Genomic DNA, 14,056 nt, shown 5'->3' with positions numbered 1-14,056 from the left:
AAAAAAAAAAAAAAAAGAGGGAATGGGAGCCCCTGAGATGGCTTAGAGTAGGCACTTACCACCAAGCTGGACAACCCGAGTTTGATACCACGACTTACACGGTAGAAAGAGAGATTCAACTCCTACAAGTTGTTTCCCACCAAGTAAATAAATGGTACTTTAAAACTATGGTGGATGGTGCCTGAGAGGCATGACACCCAAGGTTAGCTTGTGGCCTCCCATATGACATGAACACATGTGCAGAGGTACCCATGTCCACACACATACACATACACACACACACATGCACACATATTTAGAAGAAATTATTTAGCATGACTTTGGAATTATGAAGAAAATCCTACTATTTAGTGCACTAACAAGCAAGTACTCCCAAACGAGACTCTTTTAGAAACTTCTAGAATTACAACACATTTATGTAAAGCATAAACTCATAAAAATTATCTTGTAGAATAATATCAGAAAGAAACGAATGTCCATCCTTTAGGAAGGACAGTACATTTGGCCATTCTGAATCTAGACACAAACTTTGATCTGACCTATGTGAACAGAGGATACTCCTTGGAGCTAAGAAAAATAAAAACCTGCTCCCTCAAGGAACCATTTCAGCCCTTTAAAAGTTAATGCACAATAAAAACACTTCATTCAGCAGCAATTCAAAGTTCACAGTGATTTCATGAAAAGGCCAAATCTCTCAAAGAAGAATCAAAAGTGCTCAAGTCTCCTAAGTTTACAGAGCACAGACATAAATAATGGTACTCACTAAAAATATTTCATATCACCCAATTCTTTATGAATTTATAAATAACTGTGCCAAGACTTAACCATTTTCTCCACAAACTGCAGAAATTTCAACCTGTGTGCACATGTTCAGTGTACTGACTATTCATTTATATGTCTAAGTTAGTATGTTAGGTCTAAAAAATGGTAAAATGGGGCTGGTGGGACAGCTCAGCTGATAAAAGTGCTTGCTGACAAGCCTGATGACCTCAGTTCGATCCCTAGGAATCACATGGTGGAAATAGAGAAACCTATTCTTGCAAATCGTCCTCTGAACTCCACACATGTGTTGTAGCAATGTGCTTGCCCCCCTACAAATATATAAATAAATGTAATAAAAAATTTAAAGATGGTAAAGAAAGGAAAGGAACAGTTTCTAAATAACTTCTGTGACTTTCAGCCACGTTCTCCAAAGAGTTCCCTTCTCTTGCCTGGGTTACTGCCAGGGCGCTTGCTGAAATAAATAAGGCGTGTATAAGACTCAGGATAGGACAGATGAGCAGAGCCTATGTGAGAACTGAGCTCCAAACTTCAACTTCATCTTCTCCCATAAAAACAGAGCAAAGGTTGTGGTGGGAAAAGGGGCTGCTGAAGCACTTCACTGGTTACCAGCTAGCAGAATCAAAATGATCAATCAAAGCTGGAAACAATAGAACCAGGCAGAGTTCCTATTTAGCAATGCAGATTCAAGGATGCTCCAGCTGGGATATCTTTGTGAGGAGTCCCTCAGGTGATTCTCAGACTCAGCCCAAGGCTGGAAAGACTAGAAAATGGGAACTTTTTAAACTCCTGAAAAACCACAGACATTTCAGTTTTGCTGTGTTGATTTGTTTGCGATAAAGAAAATATTATGTTAGAAATTTGGAAATTTTAATTTTTTTTTTTCGGTCTTTTTGAGACAAGGTCTCCCTGTAGCCCCAGCTGGCCTGGAACTCACTATGTAGAAGACCAAGCTGGCCTCGAACTCACAGAGATCTGCCTGTCTCTGCCTCCCAAGTGCTGGGATTAAAGGCGTGTGCCACCACACCTGGCTGGAAATTTTACATTTTATGCTAGGGAAATTTTACATTTTATGCTAGGGATATTTCTATCTAATGACACTTTCAAAGAAGCAGCATTTTTTCTAATTAAAAGTTTTAAAAAATATTTTATTTACTCTTATTTTTTATGTGCATGAATGTATTGCCTGCATGTGTGCAAATGCACCCATGTTGTGCAACGCCAGCAGAGGTCAGAAGAAGGCATAGGATGCCCTGGAACTGGAGTTATGGGCTGTTGTTAGGAACCACATGGGTCCTCTGCAAGAGCAATCACTGCTCTTAACCGCCGAGCCATCTCTCCAACCCATTCAAGTTTAAGAATATAACTTTTCAGCCCTAAATTTTCTGTATGGGGTAAATTTTTGGTTTTGTTTAAGTATAGTTAAGTCATGACAATGAAAGGAAAAATATAAAGTTTGTAATAACAAATTTCCTATGACTTTTGATAACTAAAATTTTCAAGAAGCTGAAGGTAAGGCTCAGTTGTTTGCCTAGCATCCACAAACCCCAAGTTGGAGGCCCAGCACTTCATAAAGCAGGCATGGTAATATACACTGTAATCTCAACACTTGGGAGGGAGAGGCAGAAGAATCAGAAGATCAAGGTCCTCCTCAGCTGCACAGTGAGTTTGAATCCAGCCTTGACCACATGAGATCCTGTCTCAAAATAAAGGTGTAAAAAGTTAACATCTCTCTGAGGTAGGGTTTGAGCTTCAGTGAGGAAGGTCTCAGACAAAGTGTTTTTCTGTGTACCACAGAGGAAACTGAGATGTGTATTTTGGCCAAGAGATGGCTAAATGGGTAAAACCCCTAGCCCCACAAGTTTGATAACCTGATTCAATCCCCAGAAATCATGTCAAAAAGCCAGTGTGATGGTCCAAATCCCTAATCATAGCACTCCTACTGTGAGACGGGAGTCAAAATTTCCCAGAAGCTCCAGGGCTAGCTAGCCTGCTGTACACAGCATAGCAGCAGACACAAGATAGACCCTACTTCAAACAGAAGGTGAAAGGAAAGAACCAACTCCCCAAAGTTGCATGCTGTGGCATATTCTCCCCCTTCTCCTCTGGATTTTACTCTCTCATATATACAATAAGTAAGTTAATAAATATTTATATTTGTTGAGGGGCAATTCTTAGGCTAAGTAGGGAAAGTCCATTTCTCCACGCTTAATTACACTTGGCAATTCTTTTCAAAAACCACTTAAAGATGAACTAAGTAATAGCAATGTGGCATTCGGTCACTTCCAGTAGCAACAGCTTGGCCCAAAGTGAGTTGCTAGGGTGAGTATGAAACCCCCGCATAAAGTGCATATGTGAAAATATCTCAGTGAAACTCCCAAGTTTGTGCAATTAATGCAAGCCAAGAAACGCTGCATAAAGATAGTTCCTGTGAATACTATGCTACTTTAGATGCAGACGGAGGGATGGATGCCTGAAAGCAGCCCATCTTGAGACGTGACAGAAGTGGACTGAAAAATCACAGTAGACCAGGGCTGCCCAAGAGGGGAGAAGGAAGGAAGACAGGAAAACTTGAAGGCCATAATTATTTTGCTGGTCATTGTCTAATTCTCTATATCATCCACTGCCAGATTGATTCAATCCTCTAACTTTTTATGCTCCATTTTTATTGTTACCCTCTATGCCAATTAAAATGGTGACAAAGGGAGCTAGTGAGAGAGCTCAGTCAGAAAAGTGTTTGCCTGCAAACCACGAAAACATGAAAAACTGAGTTTGATTCTCAGAACTCAAGTGAAAAGTTGGGCACATACTTGAAATCCCAGTGTCAGGGAGGCAGAGACAGGCTGATTCCTAGGGCTCACTGGCCAGACAGCCTGGCCTACGTGACAAGTTCCAAGCCAGTGAGAGACCCTATCTTCCAACTGACCTCAGGTATTGTACACCTGTACATGTGCACAGGTATACATGCAAGACTGTATACATGCACCTACACACACACACACACACACACATACACAGAGAGAGAGAGAGAGACAGAGACAGAGACAGAGGCAGAGACAGAGAGAGACACAGAGAGAGACAGACAGAGAGAGACAGAGAGAGACAAAGAGAGACAGACAGAGAGAGAGGGAGAGGGAGAGGGAGAGAGAAACAGAGAGATAGAGCGAGAAATAGGTGAGAGAGAAAGAAAGAAAGAAAGAAAGAAAGAAAGAAAGAAAGAATAAAAAGAAAGAAAGAGAAGGAAAGAAAGGAAAGGAAAATAGAAATCTCTCTCCATGGTGACTTCTAAGTGGGCAAACAGAACCTTCTAGAAGGTATTTGATTTTTCTTATTCACGTTTCATTTTAACAACCTGGTTGACCACTGAAGGTCTTTCTACTTATGATTCCCTAATTTAGTCTAGAACTTCTTTTTTAAAGCTATGAGACTTGAAGAATGCAGAGACTTTCTGTGTGAGGCCATAGGTGTTACTGTCCCACTTTCCTTCCATAGCTTTTAATGAATTGACATATGTGACTCAATTCAAGTTCCTATAGAAAAGTAGGAACATGAAGGAGGAAGTAGAGAAGTCACAGTGGAGAAGCACACAAGCAGCTGGGGACACAGGAGACCTGTGAAAGGGCCAATCCATTGTTAGTACCATGAGGCTCATACTATACTCAGCTGCCTATGGGTATGCATCCTGACAGATGGAGGGACTGTCTCTCTCCAAACAGTCGCTTTGCTTCACTGATGCTCAATGATCCTCTCTCTCATGTGCAATTGTGATTTTTTTTCAAACATAAGTTTCCTATCTTAACTACATGAAATGCTGGCCCAAGTGGCAAGAAGATGTAGCATGGCTTTTGAAAACTCCCCCAACATCAAAGAGAAGGAGGGAGGGAGGGGAGAGGGAGGGAAGCAGATGTTTATGCTCGGGCTCCTGTGAAGGACAGCTTCTCACATCTTACATTTCTCACCAAAGAAGTGAATCGTTCCCTAGTACATATGGAACCTTCCCCACACATACGGATAATGTCTCCATCAGTCAGACACTGCCATTTCCACAAGGGACAGGACAGGAATGGCTAACACTTTCTAACTTATAAGCATATATCAGTGTTTTTATTTTTCTTCTAGTAATTAAGATTTCTAATAATTATGAAATAATGTTATTTGTGTGTGCATGTGCGTGTGCACATGTGTGCTTATCATGTGGAGGCCAGAAGTCAATCTCGGATGTCATTCTTCAAGAGCAGTCCACACATTGTTTTTTTTAATTCTTTAAATTTTTATTTATTTTTATTTTATGTGTATGAGTGTTTTGCCTGCGTGTATGTAAGTGCATCTATGTCATGCAATGTCTGTAGATATCAAAAGAAGGTGTCAGATACTGTAAAACTAGTGTTATGGATGGCTGTTAACTGCCATGTGGATGCTGGAACCAAACCCAGGTCCTCTGTAAGAGTAGCCGGTGCTCTTAACTGTTGAGTCATCTCTCCAGCCACCACACTGTTTTGTGAGATGGGGTCTCTCATTTTTACCTGGAGCTCATTGATTAGGCTAGGCTAGCCTAGCAGGCAGAGAGCCCCAAGGATCATCCTGTCTCTGCCTCCCCAGTGCTGGGATAACAAATATGTTCAGCCACCACATGTGGCTTTTTATGTGGGTGCTGGGGAGGGAACAAGGATCTTTATATTTGCACAGCAAACCCTTCACAAACTGAGTCATCTCCTTATCCCCTATTTATTGATTGATTGATTTTTATTCTGAAACAGTGTCTTTGTGACCTGGCATTTCATTATGTGCCAAATTTTCATCCAAATACAATATTCTATATATGATGGATCAGTTTACTTCCGTGTGTACCACCTGGGAACATTTGTGAATTATTCCTGGTTTTAGTCACAGTCAAACAGATGTCTATGATGCCAATTTAACATGGACATAATCATGTCAACTTTAGAGACTGTTGAGCAAAGGAGATTCTTAGGTAAGTGCTTCATGAACTGTAGTGCATAAAACTTTGAGCCTGACAGTGACATGTGGTCTTCAGACACTAGGGATCTATTGTGTTTGGAGGAAGGCAGGTACAGGTCTCCAATGGTCACGCCCATTTTAAGAGATAGCAGAATGGAGAATAGATTATTGATAGGAAATCCTAAGGAGGTAATAGAATTTCTAGGAGGAAGAGTACATGAGACCATTTGGGTCCTGATGCTGTGTGAGCTTCTGTTTTGGCTTGTGTCACACTGTTCAGTGCATGTGACAGTTTACCTCCTGCCTTATCCTGCAGCATCCTAGGAATGGAGCCCGTGGTATCTTTGATTCTCTTTCACTTAGCATGCTGTCTGATGGGTCTCCCCAAGACGATGAGTGTTAGTCCCAATTAGCATTGACTGTCAACTTGACACAGCCTAGAAACACCTGAAAAAGGAGTCTTACTTGAATAATTGTCTTTATCAGGCTATACTGTGGGTATGTGTTTTGTAAGGGATTGTTGTGTAAGGGACTGATTGATTTTGATTGTAGGAGGGCTTGACCCACTATGGGCAGCACCATTCCCTAAGCAAGTGGTCCTGGGATATATAAGGAATCTAGCTGAGCATGAGCCTGTGAGTGAGCCAGCAAGCCTCATTCCTCAATGGTTTCTAATGAACTCTTTGGCTGTAAGTGAATACCCTAGTAGGAGATAATGCAATGTAAAACAGCAACCAGTCCTGCCTTCAGGCTCCTGCCATGATTTCCCTCAGTGATGGACTGGGATCTGGAGCTGTAAGATGAAATAAACCCTTTCCTCCCAAGTTTCTTTTTGTTAGAGTGTTTTAACATGGTAACAGAAAAGAAACTAGAACACAAGTATGATAAAAGAAAACGGCCTCCCCTTCCTACCAAGATGTCTCCATCCCAATGCCTAAAACCCCAGGGGTGCTGACTAGGCAAAAGTACTTTGAAGATTTGATCAAGTTAAAGAACTTGAGGGAGGTAATTATTGTGGTTCTAGCTATGTTCAGTGTAACTACAATGTCCTCATAAAAGGGAGGTAGGACTAGAAAATAAGAGGTGATAAGCAGAGACTGGGTGTTGTGCTTTGCAGATGGGGAGAGGGTCATAGTCAAGGCATGCTGGATTCAAGGCACAGGACATGATTGTCCTCTTGAACCTCCAGAAAAAAATATCTCTGCCAACCTCTTGGTAACCTGCTTCAAGTTATTTCTGGAAAAATGCGTTAAAAGTGCCCTCTCTTTGGAATAAAAATAATAATAAAATAAAAACAAATTAAAAAATAATAATCAGGGTTTATGTCTGCTTTTTATTAAGTTACATATGTTTGCTACAAAAAGAACTTAAGATACTTCTATAAGAAAGTCAGTGAGGGGCTGGAGAGATGGCTCAGTGGTTGAGTACTTGCTGTTTTTGCAGAGGACCTGAGTTTTGTTCCCAGCACCCATATCAAATGGCATACAACTAACTAAATGACAGCTCAGTGAAGTCACACTTGCTGGGGCTCAGCACTAGGCAAACTAAAAATTACAAACACATGAAAATTTTATTGATAAAAGTTTATAGGTACTAGAGAGATGGCTCGGTTGGTAAAATGCTTGCTGCACAAGCATGAGGACCCGAGTTCAATCCCCAGAACCTACATAAAGAGTCAGGTGTGGTGGGGTGCACTCATAATCCCAGCACTGCGACGGTAGAAACAGGTGGATCCTTTGGGCTTGTTGGTCAGTCAACATAACTGAATTGGCAAGTACCAAGAAAGTGAGAGACCTTGACTTAAAACAAACTAACAAACAAACAAAAAAAGAAAATGAGGTGGACAGTACCTAAGGAGTGACATCTGAGGATGTCCTGTAGCCTCCACACACATGCATATGCACCCCCAAAATAAGTACACCTCCAGGCACATGCACCAACACATACAGCTACACCTGCACACACAGGCACATCTGCACACTTGCAGACACACAGATGTGCTTGCACACACATGCAAGTGCGTTGTACACAATTCATTTTATGCACAAAACTTGAGACTGTGAAAATTCTCCAAATTAAAAAGAAACATCACAAACAGTGCAAGGGTAAAACGCACAAAGCATAAAATGCTGATTACCATGGTGGGATGACATCACCTGCTAGGCAGAAATGCCCATCCTACTTTGAGGGAATTCATGTTGAATTAGGGAAGTTATAATTCATATAGGGGCCACATTATGCAACACATTCAAGAATGCACCTATTTGGCAGGGTGGGGTGGGGTGGTATTGTCTGTATTTAATGCATGCTAAACAATTCCTATGCAGCTGGAACAGGGAAAGCCAAGATTCTGCTTACTATGGCATTAACTAACAAAAAAAGCCTCAGAACTTCCACTCGCACATTTCCTTCCAGGGAAATGATATAAGTAGGAAAACTGAGTCAGATGGGTTGAAGATGCCACATATTAGAATGTAATAAAATTCCCAGCTATTGCCTGAAATTCAGTATTTGGCCTCAGGAAAGTAATAATAGGAGATCCATTGGTGTTGCCAGGTATATCTTTTATGAACCATTTTGCTACTATGAGCTGTCTTCAGAACACTGGGATTTGCAAGATAAAAGGGATCCTCCTGGGGACTCAGTGCTGCCAAGCCTCTCTCTCTCTCTCTCTCTCTCTCTCTCTCTCTCTCTCTCTCTCTCTCTTGCCACGTCTCTGTCCCCCTTGAATCTCCAGACCATGAGGTTGTGCCTATTATGTCTTAGAAACTCAGTATTCTAGTTTGGCCTCTGCTGCTGCAATAAAACCCTCTGACCAAAAGCAGCTTGAGGAAGAAAGAGTTCATTAGGCTTACACTTCTGGGTCTTAACACACCATTGAGGAAAATCAGCTCAAGAACTCAAGTAGGAACTTCAGCTGAAACCATGGAGGAACACTGAACTGGCTTACTTTCAGGCCTCGGGCTCATATTCAACTAACTTTTGATACAATCCAATGCTGCTCACTGTAGGCTGGGTGTTCCCACAATCATCAATTAAGACAATCATCCACAGACATGCCCACAGGTCAATCTGATCTGGAAAATCCCTCCGTTGAGACTCCCTCATATGACTCTAAACTCTGTCAAGGAGACAGTTGAAGTTAACTATGACACCCAGTTTTTAACTTGAGTTTTATAACTCACATTCCCCTCCCATTTTACAGATGAGCCCCAAGCCAAGAAACACTTTTCAAAACACCACTTCTGGGCGGTTTGAATTCAAACAAATAACTACCTTCTCTCTAGAAGGAGGAACTAAGAGACTGAGTTATAGAGAAGAAGGAATTCAGAAATCATAATTCTATCAGTTAAAATGAGGGAGAACAAAAATGATCTACATTTCATATTCATGTAACTTTTATCTTTTCATGTGTGTGGTAGGGGGAGTGCCTGTACATGTAGAGGTCAACCTCAGGTTTCTTTTTCAGCCATTCTGGTTTTTTAGATAGGGTCATTCACATTTTACTTGGAAGTCACTGATTAGGCAGTCAGTGGACCAATGGATCCTCCACCAGTCACTTTGAGATTCTTATATTCTATGGACTGGGGTAATACTTCAGACCCTGTCAGCTCTAATTAGCCTTCAACTAATCTGAAAAGGCAAACTCTCATTTTCTGCTCTTGAGTCCTCAGATACAGCATCTCTGGCAAGTATTCCTCAAATCCTATATCCTTGAGTCACTCTTTCTCATGTATCCAGAAAATATACTGTAGACATCTCTCATGTCCATGACAACAGGACAGTGAGAAGCCTTTATACATCCTCTGTTTCTCCAATCTTGCAAGCACATCTATGACCTGTTTCAAAGTAGAACTGTTAGAAACAAATGGTTTAAATAAACAGATACAGAATTTCTTAAAATAAAGGTGACTAGATGGCTACCAGAAAACTTAAAAAAAAAAAAAAAAGCCAACTGATACCCAGCTGCGAGTCAAAAGAACAATGTACCTGGTAGACCGTTATCTTAACTGTTTCTTCTTTCTTCTGCTCTGGACATCCCTGGCTCTGCAATAGACTTCGTACTGTTTCTTCCATCCTAAAAAACAGAAACACACACACAAAATTCTCAAAGATGGCTTCCTATGAATACAGAACTATTATAGTATTAGAGTAATATCTTCTCTGGTATACTGCCCAAACCTAGACAAATGAATAAATTCTTTTCTACACTATTTCATATTTTAAGAATCTGAGGTATGTCCAGAAGTCAAGATAGAACATTTTCTTAAAATTTTCACACTGAGAGATAAACAATGCCTAGCTAATTTTGAAAACCAGAGAGAACCATATTACACCTACAACCTACCGACAAATTGTACATAGCAGATCAAGAAATATATGTATAGGTAAGGTGTATCTGAGAACAACTAGTCTTTGCCCGAGATTTGTCTACATGACACACAGTAATTAAAACTACCAGACTGGTGGAACTAACCTTCTTGGGTGTTTAAAAGACATACTTTGAGGTCTATAATAATTTGGTCAGAGGGACATAAAGGACACTTTTTGCACCTTGCCCTCCTAGGTCGACTAGTTCCAGGGGACTATGAGCATCTCTCAAAATGTCCTATAATGGTTGTGGGTCACCTGTCCTCTTGATCAAGGAGGCTGAGGAGACCCCACCAGATGGACTTGAGCCAGTGTCCAGTCTATAAAAAGGAGGCTCAACACAGAGGAATCCCTTATCTTCACATAGATGGAACTGGTAAAAGAAAGGAGCCAGGGGCTCCTCCCAAGCCCAAGAGATCCCCTGAGGATGAGATCCTCAGATGACCTTAAGAGTAAAAATAACTTGGTTTACCTGGGCCAAATGTATGGCCTTAAACACCCAAAGGAAAGTATAACCAAAGATTATAGGGGCCAATATAATTTCTCAAGAGTCCATATACATAGCTAAAGGCTACATAACAAGCAACAATGCCAGACATGTGATACCTTCTTTTGAGTTGTTGGTCAGGGTGGCCAAGGGGATTCCCACATAGTAACCCAGCATAGAACTGGGAAATTGAACAGCAGACCCCAATCTTATCCAAAGGAATATAGACAACTGATTACCAATGGATGAAGAACAGCTGACCCTCCTAAAACAAAGGCCTCTAGATAGACTGACTAGATTCACCAGAAGGGCAAGTAGTGGGGAACGGCTGAGGGTGCCGAGAGCACAGCAGACAGTAGCAGGGATATCAGAGTACAAGGGCTCTAGTGGGGGGAGGGAGGCTATGGGAGGGTGCTACCTGGAATTTGGGTGTATAAATAAATAAAAAAGAAAAAATATAATTCTTCAAAGCATAAAAATTTGCTCCTTAATAATTAGTAGATGTGAAAAACATTACCATTGAAATCTACCTGATGACTCCAATCACTCAATCCTCAGCTTTGGACATCTATACTCAAACACATTTCACAACATCCCTTTTCCCTTCTCATCTCTACTTCTTAATTCAGTGTAATATCGCCCATCAATCTTCCTGAAACACTATTTTGATTTTTAAAAAATCAATTGGCCAAGTTAACAAATATCACACAAATGCTTTCTGGTCATTAATATACAGCCATGTCTTTCCAGGGTGGTTGTCCCATGTCAGCACACAAAGATTTACAATATAACAGTGCATGTGCATAGCTGAAGGCTATATAACAAAAGACACATTGCTAGGCAGGAGAAATCTCCCTTTGAGTTGCTGGTCAGGGTAGTCCAAGAGACTTACAAAATAACACAGAATACTGCCACAGCCCTTGATTTCCTCCCAGAACTTGAAGGTAAGACCCAATTGATGAAGACAGGCCACACTTCCAACACAAAACTTGGAGCAATCAAGGTAGAACTGACCTGGAATCTCCTCCCTTAGCTCTCATGGTATCAGATGATACTATATAAGCTGCCAAGGGACAAAAACCAATCAATAGTCCTACCCACCTGTAAAGCCTAAAAATAAACAATGACTGTACCAAAAAGCTATCACTATTGGTATTGTAGTGACACTTTTATCTTGGAGGTAATCAATAGCTGCCTAATTGGAATTAAGGCCCACTCAATGGGAGAGAGCTCATGTTTGATACTATAAACATAAATAAGTACATGGCTGGAGATATCATAGATCCTAGAGTAAAACCTACGTTTGTCACATCTCTAGACCAATGTAATTTTTTTCTTTATTCTAAATTTGCATCTTCATATTTATAGACAAGTGTGTCTTTCATTCCTCATCAAAGAAGCTTCTTTTTGACATGAATGGAGACTATTATAGAGTTCCAGAACTGGTCAAACGCAGAGAGTAAGTGTCCGTGAGACACTTAACCCTAAGTGACACATCTTCAATGCAAGCTCTACACATAGGATGAAAGCATTTATCAACTCTCACCAGTGAAGTTTCTATATGCAGCCGATGGTGGTTAATACAGAAACCCACAATTTGCCAATGTGCAGAGAACAAGAGGTTGCAGAGTGTCTGTCCCTGAATAGGACAGCTAGTTCAAACCTCTGCCTCCCAAGGCTCAGGGATCATTGCTGAAGGGGAGGCAGAAAGATTGTAAGAGCCAAAGGGGGTGGATGACAAGGAAACAGTCCTCCAGACAGCTGGCCATTTACTTATACGAACTCATAGCAATGGTGACAGCATGCATAATTCCTATGCAAGCTCAAACTAGACAAAATCCCAGTATAAACATGGAGAAGTAGGTAAGAAAGCCCAACCCAGCCTAAGGAACTTTGGGTAACTGATGGCTGCTGGGAGTGTAAGATAGTGTCTTACACGTATGGGACACTTATTGGGCCCAGTGAATGTACCAACACTGAAGAACATTTAGAGACATAAATAAAACTCTATAGGCCATATATTGTATGAAATCGCAAAACTTTAATAAAAAATTCATAGAAAGGACAGTAAATGTTCTTAATCTCTGAGCCATCTCTCTAGCCTCCACAGTGCTTTCTGGTTCTTAATTGTCTTTTCTAGTCATATCTCAAAACATGCATTTTTAGTCACGAGAATGACATTAGTTTAAGAGAATCATGGTTAAAAGCAAGCTGACACAGCTTGTGTTACCAAGAGTGTCCTGGATGACAAGCTACGGACTCTGAAAGGCCTACAAATCCCCTGAGATGTTAGGAAATTTCAGCAAGCACGGTAGCATAGCACAGTAGACCAGTCTATTTAGTTAACAGAAGAGTGAAGAATGTGCAGGTGAACTGAGACATCCAAGCATGAAGTGTGTGTGTGTGTGTGTGTGTGTGTGTGTGTGTGTGTATATGTATGTGTGTGTGTGTGTGTGTTTGTAGTGTGTGTGTAATATATACAGGTACGTATGCATTCAGGTGTGTGTACATGTGGAGGGCAGAGGACAGCCTTACATATCTTTCCTCAGACACAGTCCATCTTGTTTTATTGAGGCTGGGCCTCTCACTGGCCTGAAACTCACCAAGTAGGTTAGTTGGCTGGTCAGTGAACCCCAGCTCACTGTGTCTGTGTCTCTACCTCATCAGCTTTAGGATTATAAATGCGCACCATCACTCCTACCTTGTTTTATTTTTTTCCCCAGTGGGTTCTGGGGATCAAACACAGTTCCTCATTCTTGCAAGGCAAGCGCTTTACCAACTGAACTACCACTATAGTCCCCAAACCTAATCATTAATTAGGGAAATTAATTAGGGAAATTCTGTAACTCTGACTCTTCAGAGGATTGCACCAAGACCCATCCTGGCTTTAGAAAGATGGCAGACATTGGGTATGAGTGCACAAAGAATGATTTGGGATGACACAAAACACCATCTCTAACAGCAGCTAGGTGAGCAGAGTCTGTCCCCAATATTTTCAATAGTCTTAAATTATTAACAATAACTCAAAATTGGACAGTACTTTCAACTCACTGAAGAACTGTCTCATCTATTAATCATTTTCAAGTACTTTAGAAATATCATTATATCTATTTGGAAGATGAGAAAGCTGAGGTAGCGAAAGCTTAGATGGCTTGCTCTGGGGTTGTGGTTACATGATAGACAGTGAAGATTAAACCATTTTTTACCAACCTAAATTCAGTCCCCTTCTACCCAATCTGACTGACATTCAGAATAAAGTTACCAAGTAAATAAGAGTGCTGACTTCCAGTTAGGATTTCTCCTGGCAACAGTTTTGGAATGCTGAGCTCAAGGTCAACTATTTCATATTTTTATCAGTGAAGGACTTCAGATCTTCGGGGAGGGGGCAAAAGGGAGAGGAAAGAGAGGAAGGGAAGGATGAAGGAAGGGGGAAGGAAAGAAGGAAGAGGAAGGAAGGAA

The 14,056-nt window shown here is 41.0% G+C and overlaps 1 protein-coding gene across 8 annotated transcripts in view; it reads right to left on the bottom strand.

The window, feature by feature from the left end:
* The window catches only part of Nckap5 (NCK associated protein 5), a 1,008,915-nt gene that overhangs the window by 372,024 nt on the left and 622,835 nt on the right, over window positions 1–14,056 (bottom strand). For all 8 annotated transcript variants that reach the window (XM_029563242.1, XM_029563241.1, XM_017797976.2 and 5 more), the window contains one exon: window positions 9,730–9,817. In XM_029563242.1, coding sequence (XP_029419102.1) covers window positions 9,730–9,817 — 88 coding nt within the window. The remainder of the gene's footprint in view (window positions 1–9,729; window positions 9,818–14,056) is intronic.

The sequence above is a fragment of the Nannospalax galili genome, unplaced genomic scaffold, assembly GCF_000622305.1.
Source record: "Nannospalax galili isolate Female #2095 unplaced genomic scaffold, S.galili_v1.0 scaffold995, whole genome shotgun sequence".
NCBI lineage: Eukaryota > Metazoa > Chordata > Mammalia > Rodentia > Spalacidae > Nannospalax > Nannospalax galili.
Note: the sequence above shows the minus strand (reverse complement) of the source record. Positions and strands in the feature narration are given on the sequence as shown.